The sequence below is a fragment of the Bufo bufo genome, chromosome 1, assembly GCF_905171765.1.
Source record: "Bufo bufo chromosome 1, aBufBuf1.1, whole genome shotgun sequence".
In the NCBI taxonomy this organism is placed as follows: Eukaryota; Metazoa; Chordata; class Amphibia; order Anura; family Bufonidae; genus Bufo; species Bufo bufo.
Window position 1 is genome coordinate 101,057,878 of NC_053389.1, and position 18,889 is coordinate 101,076,766.

At 46.1% G+C, this 18,889-nt stretch overlaps 1 protein-coding gene across 1 annotated transcript in view; it reads left to right on the plus strand.

Moving 5' to 3' along the window:
* Positions 1–649: 649 nt before the first annotated feature.
* The window catches only part of PANK4 (pantothenate kinase 4 (inactive)), an 83,171-nt gene continuing 64,931 nt past the window's right edge, over positions 650–18,889 (plus strand). The window contains exons 1-2 of the mRNA XM_040427376.1: positions 650–799; positions 10,987–11,069. Coding sequence (XP_040283310.1) covers positions 682–799; positions 10,987–11,069 — 201 coding nt within the window. The 5' untranslated portion in view covers positions 650–681. The remainder of the gene's footprint in view (positions 800–10,986; positions 11,070–18,889) is intronic.

Sequence of the window (18,889 nt, forward strand, 5' to 3'; positions counted from 1 at the left end):
ATATGATATCACCACGTCAGCTAATGTGATGTCATCATGGGCCGCGCGGAATGTTTATTCAAGATGGCGGCGGCTGGCTCTTCCCGATCAAATGGATGAAGGTAAGTATTTTACACCAGATTATTGCTATCAGATGCCAGGATCATGTATGAACGCGGCATCTGAGGGCTACAATGACAGGGGGCGAAGCAATCGCCGCTCCCTGTCATTGCACCCACTACTTACGAAGAAACGCGCTTCATGACTAATTAGTTGGTCACAAAGCTAATTTTTGGGTAAAATTTGGTGAAGCAGCCGAATCGAATTTTCCAATATTTCACTCAAAGGGTTGGAGAATAGTTCTAGAGGCCTTCTCATGGTTTTGGGAGCCAGTGGGGTGACAAAAAAAACTATATTTTTTAATAACACCATCCAGTTCTTGCAAAAACCTAAATATGACACCTATAGGCATTGTGAACAGTGCATTAAAAAATAATAATAAAATGACTTAAAATACTGTAAAAATACTTCTGCTGTAGACAGAAATGACTAAAACGAGAACTGGTGTGAAAGAGTTAATAATAGGTCCTGCTGAGTGACCACCGCCGCCCGCACAGCTGCCTGTACACTGTGCCGCCTCATTATCATAATATATGCAGAACGTATTCAAATGTATGCGCAAGGCTCAGCGGGACATCCAACATGGCGGCAAGCGGAGGCAGAGGGAAGAGTGGAGCCAGCATGGACAAAAGCATCACCCTCCCCGCTGACGAGATATTCCGCAATCTGGAGAACGCCAAGCGCTTCGCCATTGACATCGGTAAGTCCCGCGCCGTTAACGCCTGGACTACAACGCATGGCTGCCCCAGTGACAGCAGATGCCATCAGCCTGCCAGTTCTAGCAAGTTAGACTCGCTACATAATGCTGGATTTCGCCGCACAGCCTTATGGGTAGTGTAGTTTCTGCTAGCTCGCGTCGCGTACTTTAAACCATGGCCTTGAACTACATTTCCCTGAAGTCTTAGCGGCCGCGGAGGTTTTTTGGAGTTGTAGTTTAAACCGAGACAAGATCAATGTTCAGCGTTGGAACGGAGAACTACATTTCCCGTGATGCTTCTTCACTTGCCCTGTAGGGAGGTGAAGTAGAAAGTAAACAACCTGCGGTAACAGTTTCCACAGCAGTGAAGTGAATGCAATGCATGTTATGGTGCGGGTGTATATATAGAGGTAGAGAGCGCTGGGCTCTGCTTCATTTATTTAGTGTGGTGAGGAGTGTGTCATATTCATCTAATGCTCCAACATGTCCTTCATATAAATGGGCATAATGGAATATGGTATATTAATGCATGGGGCTAATTGCACTCTGTCAGATACATTTGGTTACTGTCCAGGGCTCCGTGTGCGGTTAGCTGCTAAAACATTAACCTGTTTTAATGTTTTACATCAGTCAGCGGTATAAATCAGGAGTAGAGATGAGGGAATTTCTCAAAAATTCTATTTGGCCGGTTTGCTGAATTTTTTGAAAAAATTTGGTTAGATGCAAATTTATTTGCGGGGAATTGCGTTAAAAAACGGCTATTTCTTGGCTGCAGAGAGCCTGTATAGTGGTGTAGAACACTGTGCCTTGCAGTAACACATATAGGGAGTCTGCTGTGGTAGTGAAATAATACTGTGAGTCAGTATGACAAGCAGATGACAGGCGTCGCTCTTCGAATCACTGCACATTCACTTATTTGGGCAGTCACGGGGCCAAAACTGACCAAATAACTCAAGTGTGAACTCAGCCTTACAGGTCGATGTTAGCGCCAAGAAGAAGCGCACTCCTATTACACTGTCATCAGCTGATTCCACATAGATGTCTACAAAACCTGTTCTATTAAACTCTTATACAAGTAGAGGCACAATGACAGTGTGGAGGTGGCTGCAGCAGCATGAGGAGACCACAGAGTGGCACAATGACATAGTGTGGATGTGGAGGTGGCAGCAGCATCAGGAGGAGGCCACAGAGTGGCAAGGTGACATAGTGTGGAGGTGGCAGCAGCACCAGGAGACCACAGAGTGGCAAGGTGACATAGTGTGGAGGTGGCAGCAGCATCAGAAGACCACAGAGTGGCAAGGTGACATAGTGTGGAGGTGGCAGCAGCATCAGGAGACCACAGAGTGGCAAGGTGACATAGTGTGGAGGTGGCAGCAGCATCAGGAGACCACATAGTGGCAAGGTGACATAGTGTGGAAGTGGCAGCAGCATCAGAAGACCACAGAGTGGCAAGGTGATATAGTGTGGAGGTGGCAGAAGCATCAGGAGACCACAGAGTGACCAGGTGACAGAGTGGGAAGGTGGGTGGCAATAGCAGTACCAGCTGAAGATGTTGGGTGAAAGAAGGAGCATTTGGCATAAGATGTGTGGCATCAGGCGGGTGGCAGCATCAGAATAGTAGCTGAGGCAGGTAGCCAGAAGAAGCCAGTCTCTTTTGTCAAAGTGTTGGTGTGGCACCATGGATGCATCAGGCATTGGTGGGTGGAAATCCTGGCTGATCCACGCCTTATTTATCTTGACAAAGGTTAGTCTCTCCATATTTTGGGTGGACAGTTGAGTTCTTCTTAGGGTAACTATGGCCCCCGCCGCACTAAACACCCGCTCTAAAGCCACACTACTGGCCGGGCAGGACTGCTTTTCCAGGGCAAACTCTGCGAGTTGCGGCCACAAATCCAGTTTGGCTGCCCAGTAGTCCAGCAGATCTTCATTGTGGGGTGGCAGGGTGCTGTCCAAGTATGCCATCACCTGCTGGTTCAGGTCCTGCTTCAAGTCTAGCTGCTGGTGAGTAGTTTCTTCACTAGGCGGGTGAAGAAAGCTGCTTTTCAGCAACTCAAGTTGCTGCTGATGGAGCTGAAACTGCTCCTACCCCCCCACCCTGCCACAGCAGCCATGGCAGAGGAACGTGAGCTCAGAGGGCCCCCCGGTCAGACCTGCGAGAGGATGGACTATGGCGCAGATAGGCAATGGCCAACTGACTACATAGGATGTCCTATAGTAGTTCAGTTTGTCCTCTCATCAGGTGTAAAAAAAAAAAAAAGGCCCCCACTTTGGACCAGTAGCGAGGGTCCAACAAGTTGGAGAGCCAGAAGTCTACAAGAGGACGTAGTTTTAAAGGAGAGGGGCAAATTAGAGGGCAAAGGTTTAAAAGTAATATCAGGAAGTATAACTTTACTGAGAGAGTAATGGATGCATGGAATAGCCTTCCTGCAGAAGTGGTAGCTGCAAATACAGTGAAGGGGTTTAAGCATGCATGGGATAGGCATAAGGCCATCCTTCATATAAGATAGGGCCAGCGGCTATTCATAGTATTCAGTATATTGGGCAGACTAGATGGGCCAAATGGTTCTTATCTGCCGACACATTCTATGTTTCTAAGTCATCCCTCTGCCAAATGGTGAGAATTCGGCTGTCACTACGGAAGCAAGCTTGCCGTGTCAGGAGATGGCTGCTTGACCCGATGGCTCCTGATCACAGTGCTCTTCACAGCTACTCTTCGGGTTCCCACCTTGCTCAGACATGGGAAAACTAAATAAGGAAAGAACCAGAGAGACCCCAGGTACTCCCAGAAACCATAAGGGGCAGTCGGACCTGGACAAATTCCTCAGAAAGAAGAGGTCTTCTCCGGCAGGACACTCCAGGATGGCGCTTCTGCACATACTTACATGGAAGACTCCGACGGCGACAGTTCCTATGCCATGTTAGAAACGGGTCACAGAGTGGTGGCACTAGAAGACACCCAAGCCGCAGTAGTTCAACACAGTGGCGCTATGCAGACCCGCATGGAAGAGATCCGGGAGCAGATGAACACAGCCTTCCTGCAACTGGAAGATCAAGAAAATAGGAGCCGAAGGAAGAACATTCGCATAAGAGGCGTTCTAGAAACTAAACAGACGGAGGCCATACTCACTACAGTCAGGCAAATTTTTTTCTTCCATTCTAGGCCAAGAGAAAGCAAGCGAGTATGCATTGGGCCATTTGTGCAAGTTACTCAGAGGGACTCCCTGCCTCCATCTTCACTGCATACTGCCACGGTGTGTTTGGGTCCTCTGCCTCGTCTTCCTTATAGCCCTGTAGCTCCACTGGCTGCTCCTCCTCTCCTGTCACCTGTGTAGAAAAACCACCCATTTCACTACACATTGCTTGTGCTCCAATGTCCTCCTCCTCCAATTCAGCCCCCACAGGGCTCATGTGGCCGTGAGATCTAGGCACCACGTCTCCAGTCCCCTGACCAGCCAGATTTAGCAGCATGTGTTCCATGACTTGAAGCAGTGGAATGACGTTGTTCATCCTGTAGTCTTGCCGACTCACAAATAACGTGGCCTCCTCAAAGGGCCTGAGCAAACGGCAGGTGTCACGCATGAGCTGCCACTGGCTGACATCGAAGTTACAAAGGGGAGTACTCCTGTCCGCTTGAATCATCAAGAAATCGTTTATGGCCTTTCTCTGTTCATATAGTCGGTCCAACATATGGAGGGTGGAATTCCAATGGGTGGAAACGTCGCATATCAGCCTATGTTGGGGGATGCCATTCTGCCACTGCAGCTCAAGAAGGGTGTGCTTTGTGGTGTATGAGTGGCTGAAGTGCATGCAAAGTTTCCTGGCCATTTTTAGGATGTCTTGCAGATGGGTGGAAGTCTTCAGGAACCACTTGGAGCATCAGAACCAGCAGATGATGGAAAGGACAGCATCTCCCTTCGGCTGAGGTGGTGGAGCCTTGACTGCCTGAAATCGGGTGCGTGCCACTGGGTGATGCAGCGGTTGCTGGTGCAGGCTGGACCACCACATCGGAGCCACGGTTCTCCCAGGCTTTGTTTATGGTGACGTTGCATACGTTGATAACCTGGCCACATTTCACTTTCTGCCCACAGATTCTACAAATGGCCTACTGGAGGCATTGAGGACCACTGCTGTGACTACGCAGGGCGTCGAGGACTGCTGCTGTGACTTCGGGGGCATCGAAGAGTGCTGCTGTGACTACGGGGGGCGTTGAGGACCGCTGCTGTGACTACGGGGGGCGTCAAGGACCGCTGTTCTGACTACTTGGGGGGGGGGGGGGGGTGCATCGAGGATCGCTGCTGTGCCTACTGGTTGTGTTGAGGACCCCCTGCTCTGACTACTGCTTTGCCTACTGGTTGCGTGGAGGACTGCTGCTGTGACTACAGGGGGTGTTGAGGACTGCTGCTGAGACTACTGGGGGCATTAAGGACCAGTGAGGTTTAAAATAGCAGAGCCTAACTAGTCAACAGGAACATATTTAGACCACTGGAATGCCTATGCTTCATGTCTCCTGTTAGGTCAGGCTCATGTATTGCTTTTTTCTAGTTGTTTATTTTGTTTACTTTGCTATTTTTGCATAAACTTCTGGGCTGATTCTGCGGCTCTGGCTCTGCCTGCTGGTGCTGACTCATGATTTTTGGAAGAGGCTCCTAACCTGGCTACAGTTTATTCAGGTCTACGCTAAGTTATAATGTAATCATGGGTATGAGCGGTTATGGAAACGTATATGTCTCTGGTCGCCCTTGGGCACAGCTGTCCCTGCAGGCTGTGTGTTGTGGTGAAGGAAGCATTAACACAAACCTGCAACCACTTATCTGCATTATATATGTAGTCTACACAGGGACGAACTGGGAACTTAAAGTGGCCCTGGAAAAAATACAAAAAAAGTGTCCCCGTTTTGTAGTTGGGTCCAAATTGATGGAAGGCAGGGCCAGAAATACCATATTGTGGCACATTATACCGCCCCAACAGAGCCAAACACCACAGTCCATCACAAAATACTGCCAGCAGCACAAAATACGTCCACTGGCCGGTCGTGAGGAGGACTCAGGCGGCCCCCTGGGCATCGGCCCACCGGGAAATTTTCCTGTAAGGTCTATGGCCAATCTGCCCCTGAATATACAGTATATCTAAAAACCTGCTGCTTGCATAGGGTTGCCATTGTGCATTAGGTCTATCTATCTATCTATCTATCTATCTAGCATCACCTTGTGAGTTCATTCACTTGTTGAGAAGGATCAGAGCTTCTATAATCTGGCTGGACAAGTAGCTAAAGCTAATCTTTCTAAATCTAGAGATTTTATCTAGATGTACCTCTTAGGTGACTTTTGTAAGACACGTGGCCTCCTCCTACAATACAAGCATAAGGCCACCTACAGACCCAGTTTTAAAGTCTACATATAGAATTGATCAAAAACTCATCGAAAGTCAGGTACCTAAATTGTGTCACTTATCTCAAAAAGATTCTGATGTACAGCCTATGTTCTAGTCTAGAGATGAAGTTGCAATTCTGCAGACTTCAGGGGTCCTTACAGGCTCACGGTCTGTACACGGCTCGATCTGGTGATTTTTGCATTTGTTTTCTGTCAAATTTGTACTGAATCCCCCAAAAACTCCTAAAGCCTCCATATGAAATAATAGGCATACAGCCGAGGGCTCAGGCAGCTGTATATCCACCATGTTACACTCCAGTACAAAATGGGGACCTAGGGGGTCATTTACTTAATGATATACGCTAGTTTATCACAGATTGCGGCACAAAGTTTTCTAGGCCCGTCTTATTTACCATTTTCTACACCTGTTTTAGGCGTAGAAAATGGTCTAAATTTAAGCCAGCAAGGAAGCTGTCTTACATTTAGACTGGCGATGGATGCGCCAAAGTTATGTAGAGGGTTATTAAGACCGGTGTCTAAAACGCCAGTCCCCATAGTGCACCAGTCCTGAGGCTCGTGCTGCACAGCAGGGCTGTATGGTGACTTTGGCGATGTGACATGTTTTACAGCCAAGGATTTCGCAATGTTACATCACAATGAAAGTCTGATAACCTGCTGGACTTTAGGCGATTTGTGTTATGTGGTGGCTTGCAGGTCGCAACCTGATCACATTCACTTTCATTAAGTTGCGATGGAGCATCACAATACTGCATTCTTTGGCCACGCAAAGTGTCCCAAGACGAAAGTAGCTGCCATGTAAAACAGTTTTTAGCAGATTTCTTTGATTCATGAGGACGCAATGTGTCGGTATATACTTGCTTTTAAAGTTTAGGGTACTTTCACACTAGCGTTTTTCTTTTCCGGCACAGAGTTCCGTCACAGGGGCTCTATACCAGAAAAGAACTGATCAGGTATATTCCCATACATTCTGAATGGAGAGTAATCCGTTCAGGATGTATCAGGATGTCTTCAGTTCAGTCATTTTGACTGATCAGGCAAAAGATAAAACCGTAGCATGCTACGGTTTTATCTCCAGCGAAAAAAACTGAAGAATTGCCTGAATGCCTGAATTCAGCATTTTTTTCCCATAGGAATGTATTAGTGCCGGATCCGGCATTCAAAATACCGGAATGCCGGATCCGTCCTTCCGGCCTGTGCATGCACAGACTGGTAAAAATTAGAAAAAAGATACAAGATGGATCCGTCTGTCCGCATGACAAGCGGAGAGACGGATCCGTCCTTGCAATGCATTTGTGAGACGGATCCGCCTCCTAACACGGCCGGGCCGTGCCGAGGACCGCAAATTGCTGTCCATAATGCACGGGCAACGGCTGTAGAGTTGCTGCATGCGGACGTGGACCCATCACTTGAATAGGGTCCGGAATCCGCATCTGATGGTCTGCATCGCAAAAAAGTAATGTATGTACTACTTTTTTGCAGTGCGGAGACACGGACAGAAACCCCACGGAAGCACTCCGTGGTATTTTCGTGCCTTTGTTCTGCATCGACCTTCCCGAATCGGTCAGAATCCGTGATGCGGGGTGCACATGGACGGTGCCCCGTGTATTTTGGACCCGCTATTTGCGGGCCGCAATACGGCCACAGCCGGGCAACAGGCTTGTACATGAGGCCTTAGGCTGGTGTTTTTTCTGCATAAAAATCTTAGCTGAAAAACCGTGCGTAATCAGCCACGTGCGCAGGTAGCCTAAGGGAATGTAGATTAGTAACAGCTGCCTGACCTTTTACGTATGTCATGACCATCACTTTCATAATTGACCGTTCTCCTCTTCCCACTGGCTTTATATATCTGTACTAGTGGATGTCAGCAGAACCTAAGGCACCGCTGTTCTCCGGCACTGATATGGTAAACTTTGGTAGGTTAAAGAGAAATATCTCTAGTGTCTAGGGTTTTAGGTTAGGGGTGAGTGAATCTACAAACATCCCAAGCTTCTAATCTGGTTGTATGTTTGCTCTAGTTTCTAAATATTTTTCCAGTTATTTTTTTTCTCTCCGTGTAGTGATTGTGTATAGAGTTTTTTTTTTTTTTTTGTTTTTTTTTGGGGGGGGCTTATGTTAATGACCTATCCTCAGGATAGGTCACCAATATCAGATCGGTGGTGGTTTGACTTCCGACACCCCCGCCTGTGAATGCGCGGTGGCCTGTAAATCAACGGTACCCTCCCTCCCTCCGCGCGTTCACAGGCGCTGGATGTAAGCGTTCACAAGGGCAATCTGGTTTGCGCATGCGCAGTGGCCCGTAAATCGACAGTACCCTCCCTCCGCGCGCGTTCACAGGCGCTGAAAGTAAAATTACGGTACCCAGGTTGGTTGTTCCTACCCTCCCTGCGTGCGTCCCTCCCTCTGCGCGTTCACAGGCGCTGAATGTAAAATTACGGTCCCTGCGTGCGTCCCTCCCTCTGCGCGTTCAGACGCTGAATGTAAAATTACGGTCCCTGCGTGCGTCCCTCCCTCTGCGCGTTCAGACGCTGAATGTAAAATGATGGTACCCAGGTTGGTTGTGTGCAGGCGCTAACACGCCTTCTTTTCAGCCAATCTGGTGCCGACTTCAACGATCACACCTCCTTTTCAAGCGGTACGTCATAGCGGAAGTGACGAGATACATAGTGGAAGTGACGAGGGTACCAGATTTTAACAGGTACTATCATTTAACGGAACACAGGCATGCAGTGTGAAGGACCGCCCCTCTGTCTTCCTGTCTTCTTAGGATACTTTCACACTAGCGTTAAAGTTTTCTGGTATTGGAGTTCCATCATAGGGGCTCAATACTGGAAATAAAACGCTTCAGTTTTGTCCCAATTCATTGTCAATGGGGACAAAACTGAACAGAACGAAATGCTCCAAAATGCATTCTGTTCCGCTTAGTTGCGTTCCCAGACCGGAGAGCAAACCGCATCTTGTAGGTATTTTGCTTTCCGTCCTGGGAAAAACTCATCCGTCATGACCCCCAAAGCAAGTCAATGGGGCCGGATCCGTTTTCTCTGCCACAATAGAAAACAGATCCGTCCTCCATTGACTTTTAATGGAGTTCAAAGCTGATATGTTTTGGCAATGTTAAAGATAATAGAACCGGATCCGTTCATAACAGATGCAGACGGTTGGATTATCAGTAATGGAAGCGTTTTTGCTGAGCCCTGCCGGATCCGGTAAAAACGCTAGTGTGAAAGTAGCCTTAGCTGGAGACAGAGAAGCCATAGCAACGGTCTTTTTAAGGGAGCAGTGGAAAGGGACAGAGGACATTAATGAAAGCTGTTATTATAAGGTAATTACAGATCTTTTGACAATCATTGACAGACTGACTCGGGTATACATGCCTAGCTGTAATAAACTAGCAAATAAAAGAAATATGACAGTTACCCTTTAATCATATCTTGCCTGCAGAAGAAAGTCGGTAAGCCAAAGTTCTGACTCCAACTGTTGCATTTTATCACACTCCGACTCCTTCATAAATGGCCAATAATTTATTACTAAGTTTCCTGTAGTAAAATGGTTATATCAAGCTTTTTCTTACTATCATGTAATCAATTAAGTGACTTAGAATAACATTTTTGAAATTCCCGTCATTTTCTAAATTCCTGTAAGTAAATATGCAATACACTGTGCATTTAGTAACTGGAAAACACTGCTATACTTACCCTAATAATTGTAAGAAATCTATGAATTTGTCCTCAAAAAAGGTTAGAAAAGCTCTATATGAATGTCGTGGAAATACAGAGAATACTGTACAAGTCTAAATGGAAATAAAAAAAACTTAAGAAGTGCAGCTGCTGTATCAGGGTTGTCTGGGAATAAATAACTTTTAACAGGTGCCAGCAGCCTGCCACCGCTATGGAAAGATTCGTACTTACCCGCTATCCTCAGCTTCAGTCCTGTGCACTGGCTCTCGTGTGTCCATCTTTCAGGCTGCGGCTTGTTTACGTCCTCTCCGGCATGACCATCTGCTCTGCTGTAGCCAGTGATTCAGCGGTGACATGTCCACTTCACCTCTGAAGCCAATTATTGGCTGCAGTGGAGCAGATGATCATGTCCATGCCAGGGACGAATTAAACAAGCTGTGGACTGGAAGACAGACACACAGGAGCTTGCGCGCAGGACAGGAGCTGCGGGTAGCAGGTAAGTATGCTTTTTTCCCATAGAGTAGGCAGGCTGCGGGCTCCTGTGCAATGTTACGTATTCCCAGACAACATTAATGTTGCCTTGCCCAGTAGTAAACCTCCTCCTCTGGTCTTTAGAGGATGAACTTGCTACTGAGCATGTGCAGCACAATTTCAGGCATTGTGACTAAGGGCTTTGGAGCAGCATGTAAATACTCAGTTTAAGGGATAGGTGGAGAACACAGGAGAAGAGAGAACTGATTATTTATCACCACTAGAACACCCTGCTTATCACTGATTATAGTATAGTGACAGGGGAGAACACAGGACAGGTGAGAACTGATTATCACTGATTATAGTATAATCACAGGAGAGGTGAGAACTGATTATCTATAATGGCGCTGCACTTGGTAAGCACGGAGAAGGCCGTGGCACTCACATGAGCGCCGGTATCCTAAGGATACCGTAGGTAATCAGTAGAAATATTCCGGAAAGCCCCTTTAATATGTGTCCCATCAGCTCTTTCCTGTTGTGCATTTGATTATAGTCTGATTTGATTTGTTATATATAATTGTCTGCCCTGTGCTGAGCGTACCGCTGGTGCTGCTGCTGTGATTAATTTTCATTTATGTCAGCTTTTCCTCCCCAGGTGGCTCCCTAACAAAGCTGGCCTATTATTCCACCGTGCAGCATAAGGTAGCCAAAGTCAAGTCATTCGATCACACCGGAAAGGTAACTGTGTACTGCATGCTAAAACTCTGCAATAAACTCAAGCCAAATAGATGTTACAATTATTTTATTAATCCACCCAATAAATGTATCTTTGTGGGAACTCCTACACCACAAAGCTTGCTTATTAAAGGTAATGTGTCATTGGAAAAACTAGATTTTTGTACTTACCGTAAAATCTGTTTCTCTTCCGTTCATTGGGGACACAGGCATTGACCATGGGTATAGCTGTTGCCGCTAGGAGGCGGACACTAAGCACACAAAGTGTAAGCTCCTCCTTCTTCAGCTATATCTCTTCCTGCAGGGACCAAGCAAAAAACTGGATGGGAGCTGTGTCCCCCAATGAACGGAAGAGAAACAGATTTTACGGTAAGTACAAAAATGTAGTTTTCTCATCCGTCTCATTGGGGGACACAGACATTGACCATGGGACGTTCCAGAGCAGTCCCTGAGGGTGGGCTTAACTACAACCCCCCTGCCAATCAGAGAATCGCTGTTTGAAAAACTCTACGCCCCAAAGAAGCGTCAGAAGATGCAAAGGTATGCACTTTGTAAAACTTAGAAAAAGTATGCAAAGACGACCAGGTTGCCGCCTTGCACACCTGAAGGGCCAAAGCCCCATGATGCACCGCCCAAGAGGTCACCCGGAAGGGCGGGGCACGGTCCTTAGCGCGGTACTCTTCTACAATAGCCAAACAAATCCATCTGGAAATGGAAGTCTTTGACGCTGCCAGCCCTTGTCTCGGCCCCTCTGGAATCACGAACAGGGAATCCATCCGCCTGAAAGTAAAGTTTGTGACGGGATTTGAACTGAAAGGTTCTGCATCATAGCCCAGAACTTTAACCACTACACTATATAGCTGCATGCACCAGATCCAGAGTATGGAGCGACTGTTCTCGAGCATGAGACTGGTCTGGACAAAATGAAGGAAGAATAATCTCCTCATTTAGATGGAATGTCGACACCCCCTTTGGGTAGAAGGACTGCACAGGGCGAAGGACCACCTTATCCTGATGGAGGATCAGGAAGGGCGTCCGACATGACAGCCGCGAGTTCTGACACTCTACGGATAGAAGTAATTGCAACCAAATAAGCCATCTTATAAGACAGGAAGCGCAGCGACACCTGCTGTAAAGGCTCAAACGAGAAGATTGGAGAGCGTTCAGCACTAGATTAAGATCCCAAGGATTCAATGGAGGACATAAGGGGGGCACAGCATGCGCAACCCCCTGCAGGTAAGTCTGAACCTCCGAAAGCGAAGCTAAATTTCACTGAAAAAGAATGGAGAGAGCCGACACTTGCCCTTTGAGAGAGTTGAGAGCCAGGCCCAAGTCCATGTCCGACTGCAGGAAAGCCAAAAGTCGAGGCAAAGAAAAAACGAACGGGAGACAGCTATCTCTGCTCGCACCAACTAAAGTAGGACTTCCAAGTCCGGTGGTAGATTCTGGCTTCCTAGCACAAATCATAGTCTGGACCACTGCATCCAAAAAACCCAGAGCCTTCAGTACGGCGATTTAAACAGCCATGCCGTTAAATGCAGCAACCCTAAATTCGGGTGCGACTAGGGATGCGTGCCACACCCTGCGCGGCCAATCTGGGGCCACGAGAATGACAGGCAGTTCCTCTGGCCTGATCTTCCTGAGAAGCCGCGGAATGAGTGGAAGAGGTGACTAAGTCCTCGACCTTGTTGTTGAACCGTGAGGCCATGAGAGCCACATCCGGCTGACCCCACCTCTCGCAGATGTCCCGAAAGACCTGTGGATGAAGAGCCCACTCGCTGGGATCAAGACGCTCCCGGCTGAGACAGTCCGCAATCCAGTTGTCTACGCCTGGAATGTGAACTGCCGATAGCGCCGGAACCAGTTTCTCCACCCAGCTGAAAATCAGCGCCGTTTCCACCATGACTGTCAGGCTCCGGGTGCCGCCCTGGTGATTGATGTATTTAGCTGTTTAGCTGTACGTCATGGGTCCGATCCCTAAATATGGCGCCCGCTCACATGTGCAGCGGGCACCTTAGCCGCAGCACATGTATACGATCAGCCATAAGGCTGATAGCATACATCTTACCCTTCAGATGCCGTGGTCAAATGTGACCACGGCATCTGTGCAGACCAGAACCGGAAGTTGCGCGCTTTTCCCGGCTGAGATCGGGGAACCTGTTACCTTGCACTAATTGACCGAAGCCTCAAGCAGGCTTCAGAGTCAATTAGATGTATATATCAATACAGGCCACCAGGTGGCAGCCTTGTATTGATATAGTGCAAATGAAGTCTTCAATGATGGCTATTTAGCCATCACTGAATACTATGGGCAATCGAATGACTTAAAAAAAGGTAAATTAAAAAAAGTTTTTACAAATATAAAAAAAAAAAAGTTCAAATCACTCCCCTTTCCTTAAAATAAAAATACTTAACCAATAAAAAATATAAACATCATTGGCATCGCCACGTGTGAAAATGCCCATACTATTAAAATATAACAATATTAATGGCATACGGCAAATGGCGTAGCAGGAAAAAAAACAAAAACGGCCAATTTGCCATTTTTTGTCTCTTCAACTACCCAATAATTTTTTTAATAAAAAGTGATCAAAAAGTCACACACACTTAAAATTGGTATCACTATAAAGAACAGATCGTCCCGCAAAAAAAGAAGCACAGCCCCGTACACATAGCTACAAAAAAGTTATAGGGGTCAGAATATGGTTATGAAAAAAAAGTTTTTTTTCAGTATTAAAACGCAAGAAAAATTATACAAGTGTGGTATCGTTGGAACCATACTGACCTGGAGAATGAAGATAACAGGTAAACTTTACCGCATAGTGTACAATGTAAAAAAAATATATAAAAACCTTTATCAGAATTGCATTTTTTCCCAATTCTACCCCATTTGGAATTTTTTTTCCCGCTCCCTACTACATGATATGCAACTGTAAATGGTGCCATTAGAAAGTACAACTTGTCCCGCCAAAAATAAGCCCTCATAAGGCTATGTGAATGGAAAAATAAAAAAGTTAGGACTATGGGAAGGCGGGGAGTGAAAAACGAAAACGCAAAAATGGAAAATCCCAGGGTCCTTAAAGGGGTATTCCCATCTTAGACAATGGGGGCATATCGCTAGGATATGCCCCCATTGTCTGATAGGTGCGATAAGACAATGGGGGCATATCCTAGCGATATGCCCCGATTGTCTGACATGAGAAAACCCCTTTAAGGGGTTAAACATATATATTTTTTAGGGTTTTTGAAGATTATAAAAAAAAAATACTAAAATCCTGCAGCTATTGCACTGGCCTCTAGTTCTAATATGTTGAGACTTCCTGTTTTGTAGAGATCACATTTCAGCAGTCATCTCATTATCATGACGGGACTACACTGAACGGTAACCTGGCTGCTGTCTTAAAGTGGACAGAGAAATTAGAAAAAGAACAAACAACAAGTGGCGCTGTACAGATGGATATTATTGAATGCTACATTTTTAATTACATGCAATTACATTTTTTTTGAATATTGTGCAAGAAACAAGTCTTTTAACATAAAAAATGTGGGGGATTCAATCAGCACAACCCTGTATGTAGGTGCACATTGCTATGGCGAAATACATATACAAAGAAAAAGACACAAATGCAATGGCACTCTGCAACCAGCATTCTGCCCTGCCTCTATGCTGGATGAGGCATTGGTGTACATTTTGGCCAAAGCGTAATAAGCCACTCACCACGTCAAGGTTGCCTCTATGGAGTGGCCCCTAACACTAGTTCCTACCTGTTTGTGGGCCATGACAGCCACACAAAGTCCAGGGAATGCAGGTGCAGCATGCACGCCAAGCACACTCTGCGTCCGGTGCCATTACAGCTTTCATCGGATCCAGGGATGCAAGTACCAACATGTACGCTGAGCCCACTATATACTTCTCCTGGAGCCAAATGGCTACTGGTAGGTGCTATATATGCAGACTCAGTTTTATACTGACTTTAAAACCAGCCTCCAGTTTAAAACAGGTAGGAACTAGTGTTAGGGACCACTCCATAGAGGCGACCTTGACGTGGTGAGTGGCTTATTACGCTTTGGCCAAAATGTACACCAATGCCTCATCCAGCATAGAGGCAGGGCAGAATGCTGGTTGCAGAGTGCCATTGCATTTGTGTCTCTTTCTTTGTATATGTATTTCGCCATAGCAATGTGCACCTACATACAGGGTTGTGCTGATTGAATCCCCCACATTTTTTCTTTGTAGTATGTATTGGAGGCGTGGCGATCTCCATGCAGTCATGCACACCTGACCAGTCAATCTGTCCTGGAGGCTGGTTTTAAAGTCAGTATAAAACTGAGTCTGCATATATAGCACCTACTAGTAGCCGTTTGGCTCCAGGAGAAGTATATAGTGGGCTCAGCATGCATGTTGGTACTTGCATCCCTGGATCCGATGAAAGCTGTAATGGCACTGGACGGGGTTAAAAGCAGAGTGTGCTTGGCGTGCATGCTGCACCTGCATTCCCTGGACTTTGTGTGGCTGTCATGGCCCACAAACAGGTAGGAACTAGTGTTAGGGACCACTCCATAGAGGCGACCTTGACGTGGTGAGTGGCTTATTACGCTTTGGCCAAAATGTACACCAATGCCTCATCCAGCATGGAGGCAGGGCAGAATGCTGGATGCAGAGTGCCATTGCATTTGTGTCTTTTCCTTTTAACATAAAACCTTGAATTTAGCAATATTCTGATGACACATTCCCGTATTCCTCTGTGAATAAGACCTTATTCTTCCTACTGCACCAGTCATGCCATATTAAAGGGGTTGTCCGGGTTCAGAGCTGTACCCGGACATACCCATAATTTCACCCAGGCAGCCCCCCTGATGTTGGCATCGGAGCCTCTCATGCTCCCATGCGCTCCCTTGCCCTGCGGACCCATTCATTTCTATGCGGCCGCACAATGTGCTTCCTGGATACGGAATTGCGGACCCGCAATTCCGCATCCGGGCAGCACATCCTGCGGCCCCATAGAAATGAAGGCGACGTCACCGGGCTTCCTTGCAGCCCTATAGAGAGCCCGGTACGTCACTGGAACTCCAGAAAATGCCTTTGCCCTGCGCGATTTAGCGCACAGCATCGGAGCATGAACTGCTCCGATGCTCAAGTCAGGGGGGGGCTGCCTGGGTGAAAATGGAGGTATGTCCGGGTTCAGCTCTGCACCCGGACAACCCCTTTAAAGGGACTATCCAACATTATATCAGAATTCACAGAGTGGCGGACCACGGTGGTGATCATAATTACCTGGTCCCCGCCACTGGGTTCAGTCCCTATTGCTCCTTGGCGGGCTCTTTATCTCGCTGGTGCTGATATCAACATCCTGTTGACGGGAGGAGGGGCACGTGACCTCTGCAGACAATAGCTGACTGCAGCGGTGACCTGCTCCCCTTGCATCACGTGACCATTTGTCGTGCCGTGATGTGGCTGCCACGAACACATGCCTCCAACAGGATGTTGGTATCTGCTCCCCAGGATTATGAAGAGCCGGGCATGGAGCAATAGAGACCAAACCCAGTGGCGGAGACCATGTAGGTAAGACTCCTCTCTGCAGGTCAGCAGTTCTGTGAGGTCTGATATAATGTTATAACATCAGTTCTTAGAACAGTGAGTCTCAACATTATTACCATAGAGACACCCTTGAAAAAGTCTTTATTCTTACGGGAATCCCTACTCCCATTCTCACCTCCAATAAACCTGGCATACATCCCGGAAAAGCATTATGTAATCTGTATTCTGTCCAAGATTTGTTCTTGGCTTTGTTTGCACCCACGCCAAGCATCTTGGAGCAGGACTGAAATATTTATGTAGCCTTAGTGAATGGAGCAATTGCAATCTCTATAATATGCATTACATTTATTTTCATTTTTTTTTCTGTATTTTATAATGTTTTTGTGGCGTTATAAAATCAGTTATGGTATTTCAGTGGTGTGTTTATGAGGATTTTCCGTTCCCACCATTGCCTTCATTAGGGAGGGAAAAAATATATACAAAAATGTGCATAGAAATCAACCATGCTATGGTTATCTTCGTTTAAGTTGGGAACCTCACGTTGCTCTACTCAATTAGGGTCTGTTCACATTTATGTTGGAGCCTCCATTCCAAACTGTATCAGCTTTAAGGCTCATGCACAGGGCCGTATGTGTTTCGCAGTCAGCAAATCGCGGATTCGCAGGCCGAGTGCATGCCATAATTTATTTTTAAACTTCTGTAGAAATGTTCTATCCTTGTCCTCAAAACGGAATAAGAATAAGATATGCTCTATTTTTTTGCAGGTCCCCCATTTAAATGAATGGGTCCGCATCAGATCCACAGAAAATGCGGATCGGATGCAGACAGAAACTACGGCATGCATTGTGTGCATGAGCCCTTATGTATTTTGCAGTCTGCAAAACATGGATCTGCAAAATATACGGATGATGTCCATGTTGCATCCATTTTTTTTGCAGACCCATTGTAACAATAATTATTAAATCCCCATAAAATACAAGTAATAAAATTTATAAGAACAATGTAGCAATAATCTACAACATTACAGTCACATATATTGTGGTAGATATGATCGATACTATATTCAATAAAAATATATTCAATAGAAATATTCGATAAATTGAATGGTAGAAAATTCAATGTTGAAATATTCGATAGAATATTCGATACCACTCAATAGTGTCGATAAATTCAATAATATATATCACACCAAAAAACTTCAAGTATATGCTGTTATTTGGGAAAGAGGGGGTATTATCTTCTAGCACTCTATCCCAATTTGGGAAACTGAATGTCACTGAAAATGTTGTAGGTGTATTCACTGGGAGCGCAATATGTTCATAAAGTGTCCACAGGAATCCTGATAATGTGAAAAGTCTCTTATAGCATATCCTTTTAAGGTCGATATGAGCTTTGAATTGAAGAAAACTTTAAATCGATGTTTGGCTTACCGTCTAGCGTCTGTTGTCTCCCTATTGCTTCAATGGAGCTTTAAATATTTGCCGGCTTATTCAGTCGCTCCATACAGCAAGCTGGTTTAGATTTCGCGGGAGTTCCAAAGATCGCGGGAGTTGCCACTCTGTTCCGCAATTTCCTTTGGTGCAGCTTTCGACGATAAGAATAGTTAATCCTTTTACTGTAGAAATTTTCTTCTGTATGGCCATACAGTATTATCGGAGGCTTTTCAATGCAGGTACATCACTTGTTTCACCATACGCGTTACGGGTAGATTCACTCTCCCTTCCTCAGTGGCCAAGTGCCTGCCTGCGGGAGCCATTCATTTCAACGGGTCCGCAAAAAACGCAGACAGCACACCGTGTGCTGTCCGCATCAGTATGTCCGTTCCGTTGCTCCACAAAAAAAATAGTGCATGTCCTATTTTTTTCTAGATTGCGGACAAGGATAGGCATTATTACAATGGATCCGCAAAAAAAACGGATGCCATACGAAACGTCATCTGTTTTTTTTGCGGATCCGCAATTTGCAGAACGCAAAACACATACGGTCGTGTGCATGTAGCCTTAAGAAGATTTTATGCTCTGCTCTTCATGCAGGACCAATCATATCAAATTAACAGCATTCCTTAGATCAGTGGAGCCCAATATTATTAAAAAAACAAACAAACATCAATCTCTTTACATTCTCACTTCAAAAGAAAGGGGGAGATTTAATATGGAAAGAGACAAATTTTGTCACAAATGCCGGTCTGTGACAAAATATATGTGACTTTTTAGCTTATTCTGACCTCCTCGTCACTTATCAAGAAAGTGAGCAGGGTGTAGACGGGAGGAGGCAGACTGTGGGC